A 26,241-nucleotide genomic window follows, 5' to 3' on the forward strand; every position below is an offset into this window, starting at 1 on the left:
ACTGTGCAGTGTTATTTGCAGCAGGAGCAGGGCCAGAAGTGCTGGGGTAGTTCATAGGGCAGAGAGGGTTTGTGGAGCACAGTGAGAGTCTGGAAGTGTCAGGGTTAGAACACAGCAAAATGCTGCAAAAAAAACCCATCGACAACTTTTTGGGCTCCTTCTCTGTTTGCTTTCCTCAAATATTCAAGCAAACAAGTTTCCTGGCAGAAATATTTGTGGAAATAACAAATGTAGCAGGATTTTCATAGAAGGCAAACTTCAAGGCAGTGGCTGTATTGTGAACCCAAATCTGATGACTCAGCTCACCGGTATCGGGTAGAGGCACCACATTCCCTCCGGGGCTCCTGAGCTCAGCCAGGAGCAATCACTGCCAGGAATGGCTCATGTCCAACTCCAGCCTGAGCATCAACAGAAATCACCCAGGAAATCCCCTCAGGATAAGTAAGCCTGAAAATAATAATGATGTGCTTGAGAAGATGCCCCAGCGCTTCACAAGAAGCAGCTTCCTGCAGAGCTGTGTCTATGGAGAGGCACCAGCTGAGGAGTGGATCCTCCAAAAAGCCGTGACCAGAGTTCCCATCCCAAATGCTGCAGCCACTAGAGGGACTCCAGCTGCAGCCTGTGGGGCCAGGAACCCCAGTAGCAGGGTGGGTGGGGACCATTGCCATGGACCCTCAGAGCCCCCAGCATGGGCACAGCCAGTGCTGGCATCTCCAGTGGGATGAGGAGCAGAGGTGAGGAATGTGTGAAAGCTCAGGTCACCACGCATAGGACATCTCCACGACAGTTGTCTGGGAGCTCCAACACTTCCTCCAGACATCCAAGCCGTTTTTCATATCAGCTGTCATCACAACCCTGTGAGGTCTCTCCTCTCACCTTGCTCATCCCATCCCAGCTGGCCAGGAAGCAGCTCTCCCAGCACCTTCCTCACAGCTTTGTCCACATATATACCCCAAAACTCACCTGTAGGCTGTGTGGTTTGGCGCCCAGCACTGGGCACAGGCACCCAAACCCCCCCAGCACAGGACAAGTGGGTACCTTTCACCTGGCTCTGAACAGCAAAGCTATCCCAGCATGGGTGTGTGTGAGATTTTATAGGTGATAACCCCTGGGAAAGTGGGAAACGCGGGGAGAGCTGTACACTCAGCTTCCTGGCATGGCTCAACGTTCTGCTTAAGAGAGCCAATGTCAACAGATAGCCCTGAAGGAAGGAGCAAAACCAAATACATGGGCACTTCTCAGAACAAGAGCTGTAAAACCTGCGCAAACCTGAACAAGTGGCACGACGCACTTTTTATGTGGTCAGAATCAATAGTCGAGCCCACTCAACATGTTTGCTGACACACACACAGCAGCATTTATGGCCCAGCGCCATAACGGAGCCTGCAGGGCTCAGCTCCATTGCCACGCTCGGCCATCTCGTTCCCTTTCGCTCTGATGGGATGCTTGGAATTCTGCTGCACGCAGAGCCTCATGCCCTGCGGCAGAACGCGTGTCCCAGCGGTGCTCAGGGGTTGAGGCGTTGCCACACAAGGACATCCTGGTGGAAGCTGAGGTGGGTGCTGCCGCAGGTTTGTGTCGGCGTCTGCCACCGGCTGGGAGAAACCACTGTGTACAGGGTGTGTCCCTGTTCCAGGCGTGGAAACCGATGGGTGAAGGGAGGTGTCACGGGGTTACGGGCAGTTCAGCCCCAGCCCTGCCTCCAGGCAGTGTCTGTGGCTGCTCCGGGCCCATGTCTGTCACTGTGGGGCAGCGTATCTGCAGGGCTGGGGTCATGGAATCGTAGAGGTTAGAAAAGATCTTGAAGATCCCCAAGACCAACCCCAACCCAGGCCACCGTGCTCTCTAACCCAGGTCCATCAGTGCCACATCTTCATGGTTCCTGAACACCTCCAGGGACGGTGACTCCCGCAACTTCCTGGGCAGCTGTGGCATTGCATCACTGCTCTTTCTGAAAATACATTTACCCAAATCTCCAACCTCACTGCTCCCCTGGAGGGGCTCTGGCCACCCCTCCCGGTCCCACATCTCCTATCAAGTGCCCTCCTGAAACCTCAAAGTCAAACTGAATCTTCCTCCCATCTCCAGACAGTGCCTTCTTTCGAAGCAAAGTGTCACTCCTAATCCACAACTCACCAGGAGCCTTCTGGCAGCTCCCAGCAGCTGTGTGTGATCCCAATGAACTAAGATGAGCCCCAGGCAACCCTGGATGGGAGCAGAGACTCACAGAGGTGGGACAGGGACAATCTAGTAAGGATTTTTTGCCATCTTGGACTTGTACCTTCGAGATGGCACTGAGAGGGGTTAGAGATTAGGTTTTATGTCTTTTGGCAGTAGGAAAATTCCTTCTTTCCTGGTGGGCTCAGCCATGGCACAAGGCACGAGCGGGGATCTCGCTCGCTGAAAGCTCAGGTTGTCTGGGACACGCAGTCCCTCGTTCCCATCAAGGGGAACCAATCTGCAGAGCTTCTCACCAAACATCAGCCCCCAGAGCTTTCCAGGTCCCAGTTCTTTAGGAGAGGACTGGGGCAGCACAGGGCAGCAGAGCTCCTGCAGTGCTGACACCAGGGGTAGTTTGAATCTTAGGATTCAATGCCCTACAAGCACAAAGCTGAAGGCTGCCCAGAGATGGGGCACCCCACGAGCAGCGCCCACCTGCCGGCCCATGTAACGCCGTGCCCGTGTGGCTGGGAGCTGACACAGAGGTTGTTTCTCAAGGATATCGGGTTATGGGTATTTATATAGAAACATTTTAAAGTGAAAGCTCCCAGCCTCTCCCACAAGGCCAGACCCGCTCCTGCTGTTAAACGCGCTCAGGCACATTTTCCATCCAGCCTCCAAAGCTGCACGCAGGATCAGGCAGCCCTGCACGCAGAGACGCTGCAGCAGGCCAGAGCCCAGGCAAGGGCAGCTCTGCAAGGTGGCCCGGGGAGCCCCGAGCACTGCTGTGGGCACCGGGAACGGGGCACAGACCCAGAGCCACCTTATAATTCCCCTCCGGGCAGCGGCCAGAACCCTTTAAAACCTGCAGCTCTGCGGCACAAACTCCTGCTCCCCATCAAATCTCATTGTGACCAGCATTAAAGGATTAGCCGATCCCACACCAGCTCCCACTTGGGCATGGCTCTCTCCCCGCAGCCCGCCGGGGGGTCTCCAGCTGCACGGCCCTGCGCAAGGCTGAGACTGTCTAGCTCTGCCCATGGAGCAGAGCGGTGGAAGATGAATGGCAGCAGATGTCACCCACTCCGGGCAACACCAGGTACCCACTCGCACGCTGGCCTTGTGCTCCCCCCCATCCAGGGGGACATCGGTGCTGAGGAGTGGGGGGAGAGGCTGCCTGCAGCTTATTCTGGGGTGCTGTTATTTGGGCAATTCTTGCAAGCAGGGTTTGTGCTCATAACAGCTGCATGTTCTGAGCCACGAGATGGGCTCCCCGTGCCGGGGGAGGCACGCGGTGGGAGCTGCTCCCAGCACATACCTGTACCCTGCATCAGCTGGTGATTGATTTAGAAAAGCTTATGGCTTTGGCATCCATGATACGTTTACTAGAAATGGTTCGTTTCCTCAAATGATGTCTTTTATGGTCATACTATATTTTAATTTCTTTATGGCTGAAGAGGCCAATGGCACTGAGCCATGCAGCAGTGCTAAGGGACAAATAATAACGTTATTCTCTCTTGGAGACATAGGTCAAAAACCTAAAGTGGAATTAGCAGTTTGTCATGCTGCTCGTTAGCAGTGGGTGCTGCAGTGTCCTGGCAGAGTGGCTTTGGGGACTGTTGAGATGAGTGGTTCCCTCCCCTGGGCTGCCCAGGGAGTGCACAACTTGCACGCAGAGCATTCAGACACGGCCACACCTTGCGTGCTGCTGCAGCCTTTCATTTCCGTGGCAGTAAGCAGGAGTGCTGCAGAGGTGTCTGCCGTGGTGTCCATGGGCTGCAGGTGCCACCAGTGAGCTCCTGGTGGTGGTTCCTCCTGTTTGCTCCTCTGGCCGTTGTTCTGTCAGAAGATTGAGGACATCAGGGACAGCCCAGGTTATTCAGTCACACTCCTGTAGAGAGAAAAGCCATTTTCTTTTGACTCCAGAAACTAGAAGCTCTCAAATTTTAACTCTCCACCACCTATACCTTTTCTAGGATCCGACCAGCTCCCACCTCTGGCAGCCCTTGTCCTTCCAGCACTGCCTCCCTTCACACACATGTGGCCCTTTCCTCACATGTTCCCCTAGAAGGAGGGCGGCTCGAGCACTCAGGTCCACCGGGTTCAGCACGATGCTTCTCACCCTGAGGAACTCTGAGCTGGGATGCCCGTCCTCTGAGGACGCGGGGTCAGAGCTCCCCTGCACTGCCCTGCTGCTGCCTGCAGCTCTCGGGTCAGTCCCAGAGCAGCTCTGCAGCTGCTTACCCTAATTCCATGAGCTAAAAAGGGCCGATCCTGTGAGCCCCAGCAGTGCCTGGAGGTCACCAGCAGGTGCTGATGAAATTCACCTTCGCTAAAAGATTAAAAAAATTCCAAAAAACAGAAGAGAAAAGAAAGGTAAAACTTGCTGTGTAACCTTTGTTGATTTTGGCTGTTCTCCTCACTCTATTTCTCCACCAGCTGGAATGACCCCAAGCCGTTACACGTGTATAAAGAACATCAGGTATCAAGTCAATGAAACAGAGGGCCATGGCTGCCCGCTGCTCCCTGCAGAGCACAGAGCCCTGCAGGAAACCTAGCAGCAAGCTTGCTCTCCAGCACCACTGTTTCTTCTCCACGCCTTCTGTTCCCCTACAGACTGGGGCTGAAACTGCCAGATTTGAGCTGAGCACCTGCTGACACACAGCAAATCCGAAACACCACAAAGCAGCTCCGTTCTGGAGCTTCTCTTGACTTCCTCCCAGATGGGCAGCAGCCTCCTGGGAAAGCTTCTGGGTTTCCATTCAGTTGTGTTTGGGATTCAGTGCAGTGCTCCCAGCTGATAGGGCTTCAGGTGGGACAGCAGGGACCAGAGGTGAAAGCTGTGACTTGGGCTGAGCTGCAGTCTGCAGTGTGATGGGACGGGATGAATGCAATAGTCCCTCTTACTTGCTTGTTCTCATGGTGTGATTTTGCATAAAGACACAGCAGTCAGATTTTCAGAGCACACACTTGTGGCTCCCAGCATGCCAATACTGTTCTTAAGGGCTGCAATGCAGCCAGAGCGATTGCAAATACAAACCAGCTGGGCAAATGCTCCGATGTTTCTGAGAGCAGCTGCCATCCTGAGAGCAGCTCAAACTTTCTTTGTTTCTACTGTCCTTGCAGAACAACAGCTCCTAGGAGCAACAACTATTACTTCCTCAAGTTCAGACCTTTGTTAGTCAGCACAATAAACCCTTTTCTGCTCCTGGGATGAAAGTAGCACAGTGTTATTGCTGAAGCAGTGTATGCTGAAATGCTCTGTCTGTCCCCATGTTCATAGCAGCTATTTATTTCAGCTTCATTAATGGCCTCCAGCTCCAACATCCATCCCAGCTTCAGCTGAAGCACGTACTGCTCTGGGAGAGGATTTGAGTGGAGCCATCTACCTCCTTTGAGGTGTTTGTTACACATGTCCAAACGTTGCCTCAATTCTCTGTGAGATGACCATAGAATCATAGAATAGCTTGGGTTGGAAGGGACCTCAGGGATCATCAAGTTGCAATCCCCTGCCCCCGGTGATTTTATGGCCTGGGTTATTCTGGTCGGTTTGGGCGCTTCCAATTTCGGCACTGGTGAGGAATGTCCTGAGCTCGTCTCCATCCAACTCCGTCAGTGCAGTGCTGATCTTCACCCAGCATCTGTCCCAGCCACAGCCACTGCAGCTTCAGCGATGGGGAAAATAAAGCACCATGAGTCATGTGCTGTAGAGCAGGGAGATAAAGTGCTGCAGCCCCCTGCATGCTCCGTGGAGCTGCTTGTGAACACACCAACACTGCTCCGCGAGTCACAGCGCTCCGAGGCAGAAAGCAAAGGGGTTTGGCAGTGTGGCCTAAGTAGCCCTGTTTACAGAAAGTCTGACAAAACACGAGCCCTTGGCTTTATCTTTCCCATTTGGAAATAGCCACAGAGCAAATATACCTAAGGCATGAAGGGAGGGGGATTCGTATTGACTTTAGAAAAAGCTGTTCTTTAAAAACAGGAACAAACTCTCATCCCCGAGGTGTGCGCATGGGTGCTGGATCCAAAAGTGCTGTGCAGGGTTACAGCCTGCCTGCTAACCTGTGTCACTTCTGTGTGAACAAGTCATGCAGTAAACTGCTCTCTGTTAATTTTTTAATGCAGAATAAACAGGTCAAGAAATGATTAGCATGAGAATAAGTTGAGCTTAATCAGGAGAATCGGAAAAGATGAGAGGGAAGAGGCAAACCGGAGTTATCAGTTAACCATATGGAGAGGTTCTGCCTCCAAGAGTGTCCTCCTTCTGAAGCTGCCTACCTTTCCCTTCTCTAATTTCAATGATGAGCTAAAATTGCTGGTATAAGCACAATGGAAGCCCTTGTTTCACCTTCTTGTTTTCTATGGCTGCCCAAATGGATTGCAGGTGATAAGGCTCCTACCTGGTCGCTACAGATGGCCGTCCCCATTCCGCCTTCAGGAAGGAAGCTGCTGAAGTGAGGGCTGAAAGGCACAAAATCCACGTTCAGCACATTGGAGTGCTCTGCTCTGCTGCAAAAGTGGTGGTGCGATCCTGGCAGAGCAGAGACACGCGTGGGCAAGGGGAAACGCAGCCCTCGGGACTGCTTGGAGTTTGGTCAGTGGCTGGAGATCTATATTCTCAGATAGGCAGGACTTTGTCCACAAACTGGAATTTGAAATTTCAAAGGGGAGTTTAAAAAAAAAACAACCAGAAGGGACCTTTGCATGTGTGGGGATGACTGTGCCGTGACGTTCCCCTGGGACTGTCATTTCTTGTCTGGTTCCTCAGTTCTGTGCTTCCCCACCTGCTTGCTTGGTGGAACAGCAGTGGCCTCAAAGGGCTGCCTGAAAAGCCCTGGCCTTGCTCACAGCTTTCCTGCACGAGGGATGCTCGATATCCAATGAGACAAAGCCCTGAGCAGCCCATGATGCTCTCAGCAGGCCCTGCGTGGTACGTGACACTCCTGAGGTCCCCTTCAACCTGAATTGTCCTTCGGTCCTACAGCACTCCGTTGTGGAGGAGCCCTGTGAGAGGCTCACCCACCTGAAACCAGGAGCTAGCAAGCATGGTATACCGAATGGAATCACTATAAACACTCCATTAAATAATCTATTCCCAATCCTCATCTACTGATAAGCACAGATCTTATTTTCAGGGAATTCCCTTTTGCTTGGGATTAATTTGCCAAATATATAAAGTGGAATTAGTGTCATGAGGTGCTGCAGTGGAAAAAGACAGGAGGATTTATTGCTCAGCTGATAAAAATCAAATATTCACTTAGCACAGAAGGCTGCACGTCCTGGAGCTGTAATGGCTCCTCTACAGCCATCTCCTGGCATAGCTGGAGGGTACAAAAAAAAACATCTCCATCCCAAAGCAGCTGCGGCACATCGTGGTCCTATTAACTACTGCAGGGCATGGTGACGTTGGCAAGCTGTCCCCAAAAGCTACTGTGTGGGGATGTGGGACAGAGATGAGGGCTCCCAGCATCCCAGTTTGCAGGCAGGGTCTCTATGCCATGAGCCCATCCCCGGGGCAAAGGAAGTGCACAATGTCCTTCACCCCAGTGCTGAGACAAGGGTTTTGTGAGGGGGCACCAGTAGCAACAAAATGACAGCCCACACAAACATGCAGATGGAAAGCCCTGCCCCGTGAGCCACCTAATGCTCCCCAAACTTCCCTGCTCCTTATCTGCCTCTCCTGCACACAGTGCCTCTCCGTCTTCTGTTCCTGGCCCTCTTAATCCTTCCTGCCCTAGGAGCAAATGGCCTTATTTTGTCAGCAGGCTATTGAAGCAAAAGGGTTGTTTTGCTGAATGGAGCAAAATGGGCCGTGCTTTTATGGTATTTTACTAGACACTGTGGCAAATCCTGCACATATTTGACCAAGTGTCTGTAGCATTTATCTAATCAAAGGGATCACCGTGGCCTGAGCAGGGCTGGGACGGAGGTCCCTGGGATGAGGCCACCGCGGGGCTGTGCTCTGCCTCAGCACCTCCACCATGGCGCACATCATTACAACAATTTTGGCTGAGGGCTGTTGTTGCCAAAAGGAAGAACCACTGACCACACAAGTGCAGAGAGGCTATTTTCCCTGCAGAAAAGGATCACTTACTGTCAGCCCTAAATAAGAAATCAGGAGCTTTCCCTTGCTCTCTGCTTCGCTCCTGCAGATCTGTAGCCTTAAGATAAAAGTACCCCTTGGTACATGATGCTTTTGGGAGACAAGGACTGCTTGAACAATCCTCAGTGCTTTTAAATGTGATAAGCAAATCATTGCACCAACAGTACGTATCGCTGCGGGGCCAGGGACCTCAGGGCCACACCATGGCTAGGAGGGCTTGGGAAGCTAGGGCTGTACTGGTGCACTGAGAAGCACAAACACAAGCAAGTTTGGAGCCCAAATTGGCAGCGTGTGGCCTCGGTCACCTGGTACTGATTGTGAAATCAAGGGGAGGTTTTCAATGCAGAGCAAGCTGATGCTGAATCATTAATTGCTTGTTTTCCTGTGCCATCCAGACGACGCCATTGGGTAATCAATTAAATCTTGCATTGTCATGTGGTGCAAATTGCACTGAAACTTGTCAGCCCTGTAGAGGGCAAGCAGGGGGCCCAGAGCTCCTGGGCGGGCAGGAGGGAAGCAGGAGCCCTGCTGCTTGCTGCTGCTCAGTGGGGTTCTGACACAAGGTCCTGGTGATGCCAGCAGGCTTGATGCAGCGGAGAGCTCTGCTTGGCTGAATTCATAGAAGGAAAAATCATGCTGCAGAGTCAAGCCCTGCTGCGCCATAAAACACCCAATGAAACTTTAAAGAGGCCAAAGCCAGGCCAGGGTGTGCCCAACAGCGGGCAGCCCATTGCCAGCACAGCGCAGCCCGGCTGTGCCCAGTGTGCCCTGCCAGCCCCGCTCATCCCTTCACTGTCCCCTCCATTGCGTGCCTGGCACTCAGGCAAACGCTCACCCCAAAGGTTGTTTAGGCACAGCTCAGGAGCGGGACCTGTTTATAGGGCATTCAGCCCCTGTAAAACTGGGTTTATAGGGAAGTAAAATGAGTCCTACGTTGTTACTTTGCATAGCAACGTGTAAATCGCAGTGCGGGCGCTGACCTTCCCTGGGAGGGAAAGGGAGAGGAAGGGAAATGCTTTGGGAGGGAGGGAGGGAGCGAAGGCAAAGAGGGGAACGCAGAGGTAGAAGTGGGGCACAAACTTGTTCCCCAGGCAGGGATTTTTCCAGCCTTCCCCCCACTGGCGCAGCCCAGCACCAAGGTCGACAGCCCCGCAAAGGTGTTCCCTGAGTGGTGAGTGCTTCTCCCCATGGGTTCCTGGGAGCTGGGATCAGCACAGCGCCTCGAGATGCAATCATAAACAGTCAACAAGAATCACTGCTGCTCCACCAAAAAAAAAAAAAAACAACCAACAGCCATGCAGCGTTAGCAGTGGGTGAGATGATTAAAGATTAACCCCTGCCTCCACCCCTCTGAGGAGTATAGGCCTTGAGGCTCAGCAAATCCTTTCAGAGAAATATTTGAAATAAAAGACAACAGATAGGGGACACAGTGAAGGCAGAGAGAGGCAGTAGGGCCAATAGCCTCGGACAAGGGAATCGGCACGATCTGGCCCGTGTTTGCCGATGATAATGCGCCTTTCCAAAGCCCTGATAGACATGGAGATGGCCGATTATAGCGCGGCGCTGGACCCGGCGTACACCACCCTGGAGTTTGAGAACATGCAGGTGCTGGCCATGGGCAGCGGTAAGTCCCCTCCAGCGGTGATGGGGCGAGTCGGGCTGCAGGGGGACACGTCCCCAGGGCAGTCAGCGAATGGCTTGGGGAGGGCGGGGGGCACGGCGGGGGTCCTGCTGCCCCCAGAGGGAAAGCGAGGTGGCTGAGGGGTGCCCTGGCGCCTAGGGGATGGGATCTGTGGTCCTCAGCAGCCTTCAGCCTGAGCTGAGGGCAGATGGGTCTTGCCATTCCCAGGCTCCCACGGAAAGGAAAAAAAGAACCATTTTGCCAACAAGATGCTACCCGTGGCTCAGCAGAAAGCCAGCTCCGAGGCAGAAAGCCAGCCCTGTCCATGTAGGAGCAGCTGTAGCTGGATCTTCCCAACAGCAGAAAGCTGCTTGCTGCCTGGCCAGGGTGCAAATCATCCCAAAATGCCACCCAAGGGCTGCCCCAGGGCTGCTCTGAGACCACGGCCCTGCAGTGCTGCTGTGCAGGGGGAGCATGGGGCCACAGTGCTGCAGGGCTGGGGGTGGCCCAGGCTGAAAGGGAGACAGCAGCCCTGGCTAGGGAGAGCCCCCTCAGCAAGGTGGGATCACATTGAACCCACTAGGATTTGCAACAGTGGTCCATCCATTTGGGAACCAAGGATTCTGCTTGATCAGATGCCCAGCAATAACAGGAGATTCCTCTCCAAGTCCCCCCTAAAGTCTCTCTAAATACACAGTTAATGACTAAACTAAGCATACTGCAGAAAGTGACCACCAGGCCCTTTTTCCCCTCTTTCCATGCCACCCCTTTCCCACAGGGCAGTACCTGCAGCACAGCTTTCCCCAGGATGGAACTGCACTCCCCGTGAAGCTGCACATTCCCCTGCCCAGGCCTGGCCCTACCCACCCCAAAGCCACCCCTCAGCCCCACCAGCGAGCAGCAGGACCTTTAGGGTAAGGCACAGCTCTGCTCCCAGCAGGGAGAAGCCAGGGGAGCTGCCCCGCACAGGGGCTGTGAGCTGGGCTCCGCTAGGTCGGGGATTCTACAGGTCTAGCTCAGGCACAGTGCCACATCCCACAGCCTATGGGCAGATGAGCCAGCTGGGTTATGGGGCACTGGCTCTGCTCTGCATGTGCCCAGCTCCTGGCAGGGGGCAGGTCCCACACAAATTAACTGTAACTCCAAATGAATGGCTATTAAACTCACTTCACCACAGCAGCCAGGAGCCCACGTTTCTGGCATTATAAAAGCAAGCTTAATTGGAAAGTTATCCATTAAGAAATAATTCCATTTTTGGTCAGCTCTTAGACCAAGAGGGTGTGATTTCTTTGGTAACTTCTTTACCTATTTGCAGCATGAAACACAAGCTGCTAGGAGGGATTTATGTGAACTATCACAGACAGATGAGCAGAGTGACTGGATATGGATTGGCTCTGTTTTCCTCCCTGTTGCAAAGTTCTATGTCTAGATGAAACTGAAAATTTAACTTTCTTCCCGGAAGAAGCGTCATCCAGCTGAGCCCTCTGGGTGCAATCAGAGGAAGGATCTGGGAGGAAAGCTGCTTGCTCTGCCCTGCAGAAGTGAGGGACACATGGGCCTGGCGCTGAGGAGCAGAGGAAAGAGCGTCCTGAGCTGGTACAGGAACACAGCACCTCAGCCCTGCGGTACAGCAGGGTGTGCCAGGCCCAGAGGGAACAAACTGTGACTCAGGAGAGCAATAGAAGAGGGATGTGAGGAATTAGAAAGAAAGCAGGCAGGGAAATGAGAGCTGCCACCAGAGCTGCAGGAGATGCCCTGCATAAGCTCACTGCTAGGATCACAGCATGCACTTCAGGTCACTTGTACCCACACATCTGCTTCAAGGGACAGCATGAGAAGGCTGCATACCTCCTGCTGCAGAGCCCACTACAACCCCTTTCCTGCTAAGCAGAAACTAAAGTTGAAGCCCTACAACTGATGTACCACCTTAGCCCTCTCCAACACACACAGGCCCCAACCAGCAAAGACAATCCCCCCCCCCATCCTAGGACCAGCCCTCTCAGGGTATTTATCCTTCTGCAGCCCCTCTCTCATGGGAGCCAGGTGGGAGCAGCTGCAGCCCTTCTGGGTAAGCGTTAACTGCAGCCCTGCCAAACCCAAGGGGGGTGTGGGGAGGGAGAAGGTGAGAGGGGAGATGAGGAGCACTGAGCTGTTCCCCATAGCTTTGGGGAGGTCAGTGCTCACCCCTAAAAGTGGCTGCCAGATCCTCAGAAATGCAAGGTGAACGTTCTCTGGGAGCCCCATTGGTTGTGCAATGCCCACCTCTGTGCTATGGGATGCAGGCTGGGTAATGAGCAGTGCCTTAGAGGTCCTCTTTGTGATTCTGTCATGCTCTTAGCCTCTGTTGGCTTGCTGATCTCCACTACTGTCCTTTGAGGCGGCTGTTGGGATCAATGTACTTCAGTATTGAAGTCTCAGAAGGTTTCTATGGCTTTGTAGATCCTAGGTATCATTTGCAAATGGGACTTTCTGAGTCCCATGCTGATACAAGAAAATGTGCCTGGGAGGGGACAATTAGATCACCTGAATAATGAGCTGATCCCTTCAGCCTTGAGGTATGTTTGGCTTGCTGGAGAGATTTTAGTGTAGGGTTGTATGGTTTTGCTTTCAGCCTTTCAGGTGTCCTCTCCTACCCGGGCTGCTGCAATTCCCCACCCTCCCAAAAACACAGTACACATGCCAGCCCCCTTACAGCTTGTAAGGACTGCAGGGTGCATCTCATGTCCCATACTCTGGAAGATACCCAGCATACAGCCTTTTCCATGTTATAGTGCTGTCCTTTCTGGGTTGGCTCCATCAGTCCTTCTTTGCACGGTTAGTATTTGCCCACAAGTTCTCCAGCTGAAGCCTTATGCAATTATTGTGCACTGATAGCCTCTTTCACTTGAAGCCTCTTTCAGGGCCATAACACCATCACCTCGCTATCAAACCAGCAGCTCATCCCAAGCTGTAAAACCTCAGCTCTAAGTGCACCAACTCATTCTCTGGCCAAGCTGCAGAGGCCAAAAGCATCTGCAAATCCCCCAGGAATTTTGGCTGTGCTTTGTGACAGCTGAAAACGGGTTTCTGCATAGCCTGAAGGCATTGCTGGAGTCGAGCTTTGGGAAGAGCTGCTGGCCCTGGCACACCAGCGGCATTAGCACATTCTAGATGCAATGACTTAGGATACCCAGAGCACCCATCACTGCTTGTGAACTGCTGCAGCTGCCCAGTTCTTCAGAAAATCACTGGAAAAGGAGTTAGGAGATGTTAGCTGTCTGTCTCACTGTGTTCTTGCTGTGTCCTTTCCCAAGCAGACACATCTCCATCAGAAGCAGCCAACCTCAACACCTCCAACAGCATTGGGGTGAGCGCACTGTGTGCCATCTGCGGGGACCGTGCCACAGGGAAGCACTACGGGGCTTCCAGCTGCGATGGCTGCAAAGGCTTCTTCAGGAGGAGTGTGCGGAAGAACCACATGTACTCCTGCAGGTAAGGACAGAGGGGGACAAGACATCCCCCAGCAGCTGTGCAGCAAAGCTGAGTTCTGCAGCACGGCCCTTCATTCTCTCCATATTCTCCAGTGTCTTCCTTGACCTCATCCTCTGGCTGGAAAAAATCAGGTGCACGGAACAGCTCTTGCTCTGACACTTCTCTGGCAACATGCTGGTAATGCAGCATGCCCATCTCTGCGTGTCCCGTGACAGGATAGGACAAGCATGTTGCTCGTACCACTCACACACTGTACCTTGTGCTGCTAGTACAAGGCCCTCAGCTCTGCTGTGACATGCTGCTTGCTGCTCTGAGCAGCTGAGACTGAGAGGTTTGCAGTGGAAATCAAGAATCCTCAGCTTAGAGTGTCAGAATCACTCTGATTTTTTGTGTGATCCACTCCTGACAGCCACTTGATGAGTGTGAGCACCAAGATCACTCTAAAAATTTGAGCAATAAGCTCTGGACTTAGCAATGTATGTGAAGCACACGGTTGCTTGCAACCCAGGGCTGTTTAGGATGTCTGCCCAGGAAGCCCCCTCTCCTCAGCTCCAGTGGGAAAAGCCAAGGCTTCCAGTTCTCTTGACACCAGATCTTTTATGGCAGTGCTTAAAGATCTGCTTTCTGGCATCTATTTGAGCAAATCTTAACTTAGGGCTTTCAAAAGTGTGTTACAAACAAGCCTTTTCAGAGCTATAGAACTCTGCATGGCTGGAAGCCCTTCCAGAGATCTTTATGCCTTTGTCTTTGCAAGCATGATCAATCAGCAGCAAATTAGAGCATATCTGCAAGTGAAATTCATGCTGCAAATGGCTACCAGGCTTATGCTGCATACAGGAGATCGGTGTAATGCACCGTCATCTGCAATCGATGTGGTGATACAAGTGGGTAGGAAGGAGCTGGGTGCTTGCCATCTCCTCTCTGAAGCACGGGCAGCTCAGAGCTGTTTGTGTGCCAGTGATGCTGTCCAGAGGTCAGCAGGAACCTCCTGGAGCCAACAATGCCTTGGAGAGATGTGGGGACTTCAGCCCACTTCTGCCTCTCCTCTCCTCTCCTCTCCTCTCCTCTCCTCTCCTCTCCTCTCCTCTCCTCTCCTCTCCTCTCCTCTCCTCTCCTCTCCTCTCCTCTCCTCTCCTCTCCTCTCCTCTCCTCTCCTCTCCTCTCCTCTCCTCTCCTCTCCTCTCCACAGGCTCAGTCCCACTGCTCCTCACACCTCTGTTTCTCCCCAGGTTTAACAGGCAGTGTGTGGTAGACAAAGACAAAAGAAACCAGTGCCGATACTGCAGGCTTAAGAAGTGCTTCCGAGCAGGGATGAAGAAGGAAGGTGGGTGCCTTCCCCTCCCTGCCCTCAGCACAGACCAGCCCTCCCTCATGGCAGGCAGGGAGATATTGGCTGTTGCCATGAGCCCTGTGAAGGCCCAGCTGCCCACTTCAAGCCGCACAGAACCCTTGCACTCGGTTAAGGTTCCCAGCAAAGCATGCAGGCTTTGTGTGCTCTCAAACTCATTCCAGGGGGCCTATTTAGATGCCAGCAAAGACAAAGCCAGGAGAGTCACAGGGCCATGCCCCGTCTTGTACCCACAAGTCACATCCATAGCTTTCAGCTTGCTCACACTGAGATGCATGAAGCTCAGAAGAGGCCTGAGTCATTCAGAAGCACTTTGGGAAAATTGCTGTGTCACCTACAAATCCATGTCAGGACTGCAGAAAAGCATGCAGCAACCCTTTTGCCCCTCAGCTTGCTCACGTGGAGGTAGGCTCTTGTGGGCCCTATGCAGAGAGCTGAGTTGTGTCTGATACATCAGCCACAACAGAAAAGACCCAGGGCAAGGTGGAGCATTTCAGTTATAATTCTACCTGGGCTTGCATGGCCCAGGTGACCCCACTAACCTCCCTGCATCTCTGCCTCTGCAGCCTTCCAGGTCCCCACAGCCCAGATACAGTGGAGATAAATTCAGTCCCTGCTCAGCTCGCAGCAGCGCTCAGCATAGCAGGGACAACTGGGGCTGCCACTGGCCCTGTCAGCTGGTGGCCCCACTGGTGGCTCTGCTGGAGGAGAGACAAAAGCTGTGCCCCAAGGATGCCGGCCTGTGGGAAGGCCTCTGAGCAGGGACCCTTCTCCCCTATTACAGTAGATGAGGTGTTGCAAGGAACTGGGCTTGACTTTCTTGTAGAACACAGGAATCCTCCTCTCCCCGCAAAGCCCGCTCATCCCATGCCCAGAGCTTTGCTGCTGTCTGTTAATATTCAATAGAAGTTACATTAGGTGCATGACCAGCTAATACTGAGCAAACATTTGGAAAACATCATGGCGTGACTGAACTCGGGGGCCTGCTACTGATAACAAGCAGCATAACCTTGAGAGCTCCTATTTACAGCCGCTGACTGCAGGGCTTTGCTTCTGGCCCAGCCTCATTATTGCTTTTTATCAGGCAGATTTATACATTGAGAACGTATCAATCCAGAGAGCCGCCGGCCTAAGGAAGAGACTGTTCTCTTTCCCTTGCCATCGATCAATACCTTGTTTGAGCAGATGGCTTCGGGTGACTGCCTTGGCTGTGGTGAGTTACGGCCAGCCCACAGCCCCGTGGCACAGAGAGGCAAACTCTGCACTTCAGCATTGCTGTTGCTTCAGACTCATGGCCCAGGCCCTTCTCTAGAGCACACCAAGCAGGGAGGCATGCTGGGCTCATATCTGCCTGGGACTCTCTACATTAAGGTATAAAGGCGCTCTGCAGCTCTGCATAGATGCATAGGAGCTATTCTGCATTTCCTCCCTTACTGAAGCTGAGAGAGATGTTTGCAGATGCACCTGCGCAGCACAAGAGCTTCTCAAATGCAGCTCACAGATGTTGCATGGACAGATAAAATAGCCATGCAGATACCTGGCCACTTGACTTCACACATAAGCTTTGGGCTACCTGCGTGAGCATGGCCACACTCTCAGGCATTCCCTTAAGAAACAGATCCTATACCTTGAAATCAAAATACTGAGAAACAGATTCCTTGAGATGAAACTCCCCCACTGAACTTTGAAGGTTTTGAGTCAAGCACTGGGGTTCTGAAACACCCCAGTCCCCACAAAGCCAAGTATAGACAATGTGAAAAAGAATGAGCAAATGTAGTCAGCTCCTGCAGGCATCACGTCACAAACCAGACACAGCTGCACCTCTGCCTTGGCAGGCAGGGAAGCTAGGAAACTGCAGCTCAGGAAGTGGTCCAAAGCCTTGCGAAAGAGAACGCTACAGGAATCTGATAGCTTTTGCTGTGTGTTTCCATGAACAACCTGCATCTGTGCCAAAATCCTCTCTTGCAGCTGTACAAAATGAACGGGACCGAATCAGCACCCGAAGATCAAGTTACGAAGATGGCAGCTTGCCCTCCATCAACGTCTTACTGCAGGCAGAAGTCCTGGCACAACAGGTAGCTCTTCTTTCCTCTTCGGCTGATACAGGCACTAGGGCTGCTGAGTAGTTAACAGCTGAGTCTTCAAATTACCACCTCCTTTCTAAGTACCTTATCTGCCAATTCAACTCTGGTTTTTCAAAGGCATTTGTTACATGAAACCAGCCCTTCAATGCTCCTTAAATTGTGCTGCAATAATAGCCAATGGTCTGTTCTGCGCTGGGGAGTCTGCTGGAAGAGAACTGGGCAGTAATTGCAATCCAAGGAGCTGTGACCTTGCACAGGCAGCCTCCCTTCTCTGGTGCCTGTCAGGAACTCCTGGTTTTTGGTTGCCTGCACAGTTCCACAAGGAATCGGTTTCATGCTTCTTTTTTTTTAATGTAGATATTCTTTCCAGCGTTTTCTTGAAATTCCTGACTTCCACAAACATACTGCCAAAGCTTACTTCCTAGAGCATTCACTGAATGGAAAACAACTATTTAAAAATCCATCCCCTTGTCCTCATGGAAACAAAGATGGGTTCAAGCTGGAGTGGCAGTCCATGTTCATGTGGCCCTGCAGACGGCCCCCAGGACAGGAATCCATTCTAGGGATGGCTGGAAGGACACCCCCTTCAAGGGGGGATATGCCAGAAGGGCTGCAGGCCAAGCCTCTACAGCAGTGGCACGTCCAAGCTCATCCCGTGTCTCACTTCATCCTACACAGGTCCTAATGTATTTACATGCCCTCTGAAAATAACATTGGTGCTGCTCCCAGAGAGGTGAGATCATGGGGTCTTGAGACCTACAAGGGACGGGCATTCCTGGGGCCCTGAGTCCTGTAGTGGACACGAGGTGGAGGGTTCAAGTGGGGTCTGCTGATAAAACTACAACTACTGACAGATGTAGGGGAGCTGTCACTCTCCCATAGAGCACAGGCACATTCATTAAACAAGGCAGACTCCTGCATACTACACTGGTAACTTTTATATGCCTGGCTAATTAGAACAAGATGCTGCTGAGGAGCTGTTTTCTCTAAGATCAGGGTTTTATTTGCTAAGCCTTCCGGGGCTCTCTGATTAGGGTAATACATGGTGAGACTGTTACAATCTTATTTATTCAATAATATCTCTAGAGCTGGAGAGCTTCCAGGTAACGCAACCTGAAAAAAACCTCGGGTGGTATTTGGACTCCATTTCCTTAGGGAGGTGGCAGGGTCTGAGCTGGCAGGAACAGGACAGGAAGAGCTGATGTTGTACATGAGCAGAGAGGGCAGGCGGAGGGCAGTGACGGGGCTGAGTTAATTGCTTACAGAAGCGTGAGGATAAAGTGGTGACGAAGGGCAAATTGTCAGATGAGCTGGGTGATCAGCTATGCATGGGAACGGGGCAGGAAGCTGATGCTTGGGTCTGAGATGTTCTTCCTTGGAGTAATGGTACTGAGGTTTGTCCTTAGTATGTGAAATGTCCTCATCTGCCTCTGCGATCACAAATAATTCTCAGTGCAAAAACACAGTAATCTCACTGCCGGGGCCTGCTAAACACAGCACCCAAACCTTCCCAAGCCTGGGATTTGTCTGTTCTCCTACTGAGGGATCCTTTCTCTCTTCCCAGATATCATCCCCAGTCCTTGTGATGAACGGAGACATCCGAGGGAAGAAGATCGCCAACATCGCCGATGTGTGCGAGTCCATGAAGCAGCAGCTGCTGGTGCTGGTGGAGTGGGCCAAGTACATCCCTGCGTTCTGCGAGCTGCCCCTGGACGACCAGGTGAGCAGACCTGTCCCCCCGCCTCACTCTGCCCCGGTGATGGCATCGGGAAGCCAAACGAGGGCTGAGACCTTCAAAGAAAATGAGCACTGTTTGCTCTGCTGTCGTGACTGCCGGCCTGATTGGGAGCAGCATCCATACAATGCCACCGCAGGCCATTTGATGTGCGATAATCAGCCGATGAGCGCAGCGGTGATAACAGCGAGCTCAGGTTAGGTACACAATCAGGTGTGCGTTCTGTATGTATCTGCTGGTCAGTTGTTTATTAATTATGGCTTGTGCAGCGCTTTGAAAACCTAAGGCGCTATACAGAACGATTAGAGTAGTCAGACTTAGCAGGAATTCTCACCTAAGGTTTGCTCAACGCTTAAAATCAAACTATTTGTCTATCATTCTTTCTGTTTCTTGCCAGGGGATGTGTTTCTACCCATTCTCCTACTGTGGAATTACTGAAACTAAACACAATTTTGCTCCCAAATAAGAAAATCTCTCTTCTGAGTTAAAAAGCAAGAATATATCTGCATTTAACATGAATGATCAATTGATATTTGCTAGTTTCCTAACCAGGGTAAGCACTGTGGGTTTGAATTGCTCTGTAAAGTAACTCTGCAAGACCTGAGGCAGCCTCAAAGAGATACAGGGATGTTTTTGCTGCTAAACCCAAATGTCAGAGATCTGCAGCAGATTTTACAGGACATGGCTGTGCCCTGGCATTTGAGGGGGATGGGCAGGAATATCACTTCTGGAGGCAGCCAGCATGGTTTGTGTCCCACGTAGGAAGGGATTCAGGGATTCCCATTTAGCCACTGTGCAGTCAAAAAAATCAGCCTGGATCAATCTCCAGTCCTGTTACAGAAAGTGAGAGGATCCAGCTGGTCACAAAATCCCAGGCTGAGATCCTCAGTAATCACCCAGCAGCTCTTCCAATGACTTTTTACAGCACTTGCTTCCCTTTTTTTTTTTTTTTTTTTTTTCCTCCATTCTGTGGAAGTGTTCCATTATTCAAAGCAACAGCTAGTCCACTAAACTCCTATGGCAAATGCAACTCAAATTTTATGAAAAACAAAATGGAGCCCAATGGCGAGTGACATTTGCACAGCAAAGAGGCTGCAGCCTCACAGAGACCTGGGGCAGCACTGCATAACCTCCTGCATCCTTCTGCCATTTGGAACAGAGGCAGTAAAGCTGGTTAACAGCTCTGCAAACGACAGCAATTTCCACATGAGCTCATTTTACAATTGCGGGGCTGTCAGACTTTTCAACAGAAGAAAAGTTTGGCAGCCCTGCCATTGCAAAATCAAAACCTAAGGAGGCTGTCGGAGCCCTTCCCACAGGGGAGGAGGCGCTTCAAACTGGAGGAGATCTTCTGCTATGGTCATCCTGCGCTGTTCTCCTACAACAGGCAGCTCCCAAAGGGCAAAGACGACCTGCATCAAAAGGAATTAATGACATCCATGCTTTCGAGGGACACAGTGTGAGAACAGGGACAGCAAATACCCAGAGGAATGCGGGGAGGACAGAAATGGCAGGGAGCAGGAGTGAACAAAAATGCACAAGCCCAGTGCCCAAGGGGCATGAGAGCTGGTCAAGACATGTCTGGTGGGAACACTGAATGTTGGAAACGCTGGTACATTGCCACTGCAATACTGCCTGAGAATGAGTCATCTCTGCCAGCACTTACATACAAAAGGTCACACCCAACTCATTTTTCCTCTGCACCAAAATGTCAAAGCGCTGGGCTTGGTGGGGCAAAGCCATTTCATTTCAAAGTTAAAGTTCTACTTTGTTGTGTTACAACTTTTATATTTATCGTTAAAGTTCTACTTTGATGTGTTACAACTTCTGTGTTTACCCTGGCTGAGAACAGGCCGATGCACCTCAGGCTGATCACCAAAAGAACAAATATCACTTAAGAGGGTTTTGCCACATTGAAGTAAACTACGTGAACTTTGCTCAAACAAAAAAAGACCACAAATTTTATGCAAACAAAGCGGTGTTTCTGTTTCCTGAGCTTTTCTTGAATTTGTAACAGGCAGAAGAGCTCTCCGTGAGGCTCCATTGCCCACTGGGAAGTGCAGTCTTTTCAACCTTCTCAAATTTTTGGCAGATGGGGAAGCTCAGTTTTGTGCAGCTCTGCTAATTACGAGCAGCTCAGCGAACACATCCACCCATGTTTGGATAGCGATAGAGAGAAGCTAGATTTTGGCATACAGATAAAGGCTCCCCAGCGTCGTGCATGCATAGTCTTTTTGCAAGGACCTTCACTCTGTTTATTTTGCATAACTCTTTTACACCCTCTGAAAAAAACAAGCCCTCTCTCAGACATCAGCATCTTTTCTAATCAGTGCTTTCTTCCCCAGGTGACACACACTCCGGACATTTCGGGCAGGGTAGGGCTTTGCTTGGCTTTGTCAGATGCTCAGAGATAACACACTGAGAAAGGGAACCATTCCCAACAGGACACACTTTTCAGAATCTCTCCTTTAATGTTTAATGATTGTTTTCTTCAGCAGACGATCCTGGCTGGACATTAAGAGGCCTCTGTGTCAGGCTGTCCAATTGTTAACTTCTGTTTCTGCCTAAATCTCTGAAATTTTTAACTGAAGGAGAGCAAAAGATGCAGAACATTCTCAGGAGCCACTGGAGGGTATAAAATGAAACACTTCAATCATTAACACTGGGGCAGAAAAACATCCCCTTGGCTTCCCTGGCCCAAACGCCCGTTGCTGCAGAAGGAGCAAGGTGACCAGAGGGTGACCCCAGCAGCCAGCAGACGTGGATCTCCATGAGTGGGATTTCAGCAGGATGTGGGCACTGCTCAGAGATAAAGCAAAACATCATCTCCCCTCACACAGGCACTTGGGGAAGAATCATTCCTGGCCGTCCGATCCTGGGCCACTGAACACAGCTCAGCCTTGTGTCTGTCTGCATCACACAAGTAACGCATCCCTACTCTTACAGGTGGCACTGCTGCGGGCACATGCAGGTGAACATCTGTTACTGGGAGTTGCCAAGAGGTCCATGGTGTTCAAGGATGTCTTGCTGCTAGGTAAAGAGTGCACTTCTGCTCCCCACCAACTGCTTCTGCTAAGCTTCCCTGCCAGGCTAAAGGGGTGGGTGGCTCAGTGTCTGCAGGCATCCCTTCTGCAGGGTGGTGGATTGAGCCCTTCTCTGTTTTAGGGAGCCAAACACAAGCTTTAGGTGTAGCTAGGCCTGGCTCACACTCACATCATTGACACACTCCTGTGGCAAACATGGAGGACAGTGAACATCCACATCACTGCTCTGGCTCAGCATGAGCAGGCAGTGGTATGGCTGAGAAAACAGCTCTTTTTCTTCAGGCAGCTTCTTCTTGCTTGAGTGATTCCCAATAGGTTGCTCTGGCAACTCAGATCATCATTTCTGGTGGGCCACAATATGGATGGGACTGAAACAGAAACTTCTTAAGGCTTCCATTGTAAAATTATCTCAACATTAGTCCCCTGGATTTTGAACTCCTTGCTACCCTTATGAAGGCTTGGGCAATGTCGAGGTGATGGTCTCTGTGCTGCTTGTCCAAAGGAAATGACCACATCATCCCGCGGAACTGCCCTGAGCTGGTAGAGGTGAACCGTGTGGCCATCCGCATCCTAGATGAGCTGGTCCTCCCCTTCCAGGAGCTGCAGATAGACGACAATGAATACGCCTGCTTGAAAGCCATCATCTTCTTCGACCCAGGTATGAGCCAGCTTACAGCAGGCAAGTGTCACCAGCACAGGGAACAAGTCTGTTATGCCCACTGATAGTAGCTGGAAGTTGTGGAAATGCTGCCTGATCTCCTCTCAGGCCCAAACTGTTCTTAAAGGGAGGGGTAAGGTCAGTCCAAGAGGAAAAATACCTGCTGCTATTGACAGTAGAGTATCAGACAGCTCACCTCAGCCTGTGCCCAGAGCTCATGCTATCACTAAAGGACAGTTACTAGGGGAGCAGCCTAGATGGCTTTGCTCTGTGTGTTGTTTCAGATGCCAAAGGACTGAGCGATCCCTCCAAGATCAAGCGGATGCGGTACCAGGTGCAGGTCAGCCTGGAGGACTACATCAATGACAGGCAATACGACTCACGGGGCCGCTTTGGGGAGCTGCTGCTGCTGCTGCCCGTGCTGCAGAGCATCACCTGGCAGATGATAGAGCAGATCCAGTTTGTCAAGCTCTTTGGCATGGCTAAGATTGACAACCTGCTGCAGGAGATGCTGCTGGGAGGTGAGTATGTGAGGGTCCTGCAAGAGCACTCTCGGTGCTCCCTAATCACCATTCCATTGGGAACTACATATCCATTGTTCACCTGAAAAAGGTGGAGACTCAGCTTCCACCTCCAGGTCAGCACCTTGACTTGCATGAAAATATCTCACCTGTCAATTGCTGTGATAACACAGACTACTCCATTTCTATTCCCCTGAAGAGCTGCTTTACTTTGCAACCCCCAAACTCTTGCCAGCCAGCTTTTTCTCTAGTCCTCCTCTGTCAGAAGGGAACCAGCAAAACCAAATGGTCTGAAAGATTAGCTTGACAGTGTGTCCCTGCCCTCCTGAGCTGTCTCTGTCTGCCACTGTGGCAACAAAAGTGATATGCACATTTTTAGGTTCATCAAGTGAAACGCCACATGCTCACCACCCCTTGCATCCTCATCTGATCCAGGAGAACCTGGGAACAAACGTCATTGTGGCCAACACAATGCCTCCTCAGATGCACAACGGGCAGATGTGTGAGTATCACCAGGGAGATGGGAGCTTTCCAGCGTGGGTGGAGGTAGTTTCTACCTTGCAAGGAAACTTCAATGCAAGATAGAGCCTCTGATCAAGTGTGTGAGAAATTCCTATGCAGAAAGGAGGGAAAGACAAACAGAGAAGTGGGCTAGATTAGATTAGACTAGATTAACTGATTCAACAAGATGTTCCGTGTCAGACTGCAACTTTTACATAGCCCTTACATTCAGGGATGAATGATCCCATCCAGTGCCTAATGAAATCAAAGGAAAGGCTCCCCTTCCCCTGAATGCCTCAAACACACACTACTTCCTCTGCAAAAAAGTAGGAGAATTTTGTTCACTCAGGGCCACCACATGGGAATTTGGACTGAGATGAGCTCAGCTGACCAAAAAGTGTGGCCAGCATAGATTAAAAGGCAGCAGCTCTCTTCATCCATTGCTCATTATTATGCCTCTTCCAGGACACTTGGGTCTGCGTGTCAGGACTGCCATGCAGCCAACATGCAAGTCATTGGGAGCTAGGGTTTAGCTACAGAGCCTCTTTCTTGCTTACACCTGAACCTCACACAGACAAAACAAATCCCAGCACCATCAGGTCTATTGACCCTCTTCTAATTTTGCTTTTCTCTCTGTAGCTACTCCAGAAACACCTCAGCCATCTCCACCTGCGGGTTCAGGGCCAGAGCAGTACAAGCTGCTGCCCGGAGCCATTGCAACTGTGGCAAAACAGCCCACCTCCATCCCACAGCCTGCCATCACAAAGCAGGAGGTCATCTAGCAGCCTACAGAGCAGCTGGCCACATTTAGAAGACCGTGTGGGAGAAAAGCCTGAGCAGACTCCGTCACTGTGAAAAAAGCCATCCTGAGGACCTCGGGCACGAGCACACGGACTTGCTTATCGGACTAGGCCACCACTACCAAAAGCTGTCTTCCTGCAGCTACAGACAGCACATGCCACGGAGAGCCTCGAGTCACAGAGCTAAGACTGAAGCCTTACTGAAACCCACGTTTGTTGCAAGAAGGGCCAGACTGCTGCCTTTCCCAATCGGGAGGCTGCAGTCCTGGTTGGGGACACTGCAGCTAGCTGTTCCGCCATTGCTACCTCTCAGCATCCATTCAGTGTACACCAGACCCTGTGAACAAGTGATCCTCCAAACCAGGAGGCTGTGCTGGGTGAAAGGAAAGGCTTCATCCTCACAGCTGTGCCGGTTCCCCAGGCTGCTTCCCTGGGGCAGCCAAGCTTCACTGAGGTGGGAGCTGCCCCAGGAGCACTGCTGCATCAAAGCGTGCTGGGGTTTGCCCGGCAGCCCTGTCAGAACTGCTCCTCAGCCCATCCCACATCTTTCCTCAGTCACTCTCCAGCAAACCAAGCCCTCGGCCAGGTCTAACAAATCTTTCCAGCTGATGCAGGTGCAAAGTCTGTCCCACCAAGATTCTCCACTGTTGGGACCCTTCTGCTTTTGGAGGGGTTTTTCTGTTTCCTCACCTGGGGCTGCCCACCCCAGGCCTCAGAAGCAGCCACTGCCAAACCTTTCACACTGCTGCCTTCTCACCACCCATATAGAGCAGCTGCAGCCTGTGGGTTCAGGAAATGTCACCCAGCGGGATGGGGCCAGCCCTGCGCAGGCTGGCTGCGGGCAGCACTGCTCGAAATACCAGCAGGCCCAGTGCTGCTTCTGAGCAGCCAGAGGACCGCATGGTGCTGGTTCAGAAGAAGCAGGGGCAGGACATGTGAAAGGGAAAGAGCCTCACACAGGGGCTGCCTCATGCCAGGGGATTTGTGACCCAGTAGTTCAGTTCAGAGCCAGCCTAATTCTGAGGTATGTGTCCAGCTCAGTGCCACTCCCTTTGCATAGAGTGAGTGGCTGATAACAGATTTATAGGGCTTCGTAACAGGATAAGAATTCCTTGTGGCTCCTCCAGATCTCAGAGGGTTTGGGAACAGTCACCTCATAGCAGAACACTTCAAGTCCTGCTGTGAGGATTGACAGAAGTCAGGGTCAGATCCCTGCAGCCTGCACCAGCAGCACTGCCCTGGCCGTGCCCTCGCCTCCTGTCTGCGCCGTGCTTTTGTCTAAGGCCTGCCAGGGCTGCAGCCACACCAATACGACCTTTGGTTTACAGCCGAAATCAGCCAGCAGCCTTCCTGGAGCTCACACAGCAACTTCAGGCTTCCCTTCTCACTCACTGCTGGCAGCACCGAGGCAGAGGTGCCAAGAAAACCTGGAACGAGCGCTTTTCATCAGAAGAGACTCGGCAGCAGATGCCCCGCATCTGTGCTCTGGAAAATCCAGCATGGAAGAAAACAATCCTGGATATCGCTGGGGCAGCAGCAGATCTAACCATCCACACACCGTGTTCCTGATGGTCCATGCCCTGTGGTGGGCGCCCACAGCTGCCAAGGGGCTCCAAGGAGAGGTCCCTGGGATGGATCTGAGCTGGGCCAGAGGAGCTGCAGATCCCTCCCTCGATCGCCAATGCAAAAAGGAACCGCCTCGCCTTGCGCTGGTGGCATCCCGAGTGTTGTATCATCTCTCAGAGCTGGTGGCATTATACCCACTAATTTATTGCAATGATGAAGCCAATCATTTTCTGTAAATTATTTTGTAAATCACATTGATTATTTATAATTGGGAAATTAAATGCAAAAAAACTTCACAAGCAGGCTGTCTTTTCCAACCTCAGCAACCCCTTTTCCTGTATGCAGAGATACTCTGTGGGGATCCCTTTTGGTCCATTTGCACCAGGCATTCCTCGATGCTGTACATCCATTTGTGCTGCTTACTGCCTTCCAGTGGAAACAGAGGAATATTTCTTCACTAGAGTTGTATTCATTAAAAAAAAAAGAAGAAGAAGAAGAAGAAAAAAGAATAAATCACAAAATATTTTCTAACTTTTCCCAGACAGATGGACTTCTTTCTTCTGGGAGGACTTATTTTAAATCATGGTACTCACCTCCCTGCCTGAACAAGCACAAAGTGTGTGTGCATT

At 51.5% G+C, this 26,241-nt stretch overlaps 1 protein-coding gene and 1 long non-coding RNA gene across 3 annotated transcripts; one reads left to right on the forward strand and one right to left on the reverse strand.

Annotated features, from left to right (window-relative positions):
- Positions 1–257: 257 nt before the first annotated feature.
- LOC125701392 (uncharacterized) lies at positions 258–6,788 on the reverse strand. The gene is made up of 3 exons (XR_007380225.1): positions 6,561–6,788; positions 3,479–4,051; positions 258–1,766 (listed from the first exon to the last, which is right to left on the reverse strand). It is a non-coding gene; the product is annotated as an uncharacterized LOC125701392 (long non-coding RNA).
- Positions 6,789–9,617: 2,829 nt separating this feature from the next.
- On the forward strand, positions 9,618–25,911 carry HNF4A (hepatocyte nuclear factor 4 alpha). 2 transcript variants are annotated; one of them, XM_048963194.1, is made up of 10 exons: positions 9,618–9,887; positions 13,178–13,355; positions 14,585–14,679; positions 16,672–16,778; positions 18,352–18,507; positions 21,469–21,556; positions 22,069–22,224; positions 22,509–22,745; positions 23,125–23,247; positions 23,886–25,911. In XM_048963194.1, the coding sequence occupies exons 1-10, from the start codon at positions 9,767–9,769 to the stop codon at positions 24,026–24,028; spliced, it is 1,404 nt and encodes a 467-aa protein (XP_048819151.1). In that variant the 5' UTR covers positions 9,618–9,766; the 3' UTR covers positions 24,029–25,911. The 2 variants fall into 2 exon arrangements, with proteins under 2 accessions (XP_048819151.1, XP_048819152.1); XM_048963195.1 differs by having other exon boundaries at positions 9,619–9,887; positions 13,181–13,355.
- The last annotated feature ends 330 nt before the right edge of the window (positions 25,912–26,241 follow it).

Source organism: Lagopus muta, chromosome 16 (genome assembly GCF_023343835.1).
Source record: "Lagopus muta isolate bLagMut1 chromosome 16, bLagMut1 primary, whole genome shotgun sequence".
In the NCBI taxonomy this organism is placed as follows: Eukaryota; Metazoa; Chordata; class Aves; order Galliformes; family Phasianidae; genus Lagopus; species Lagopus muta.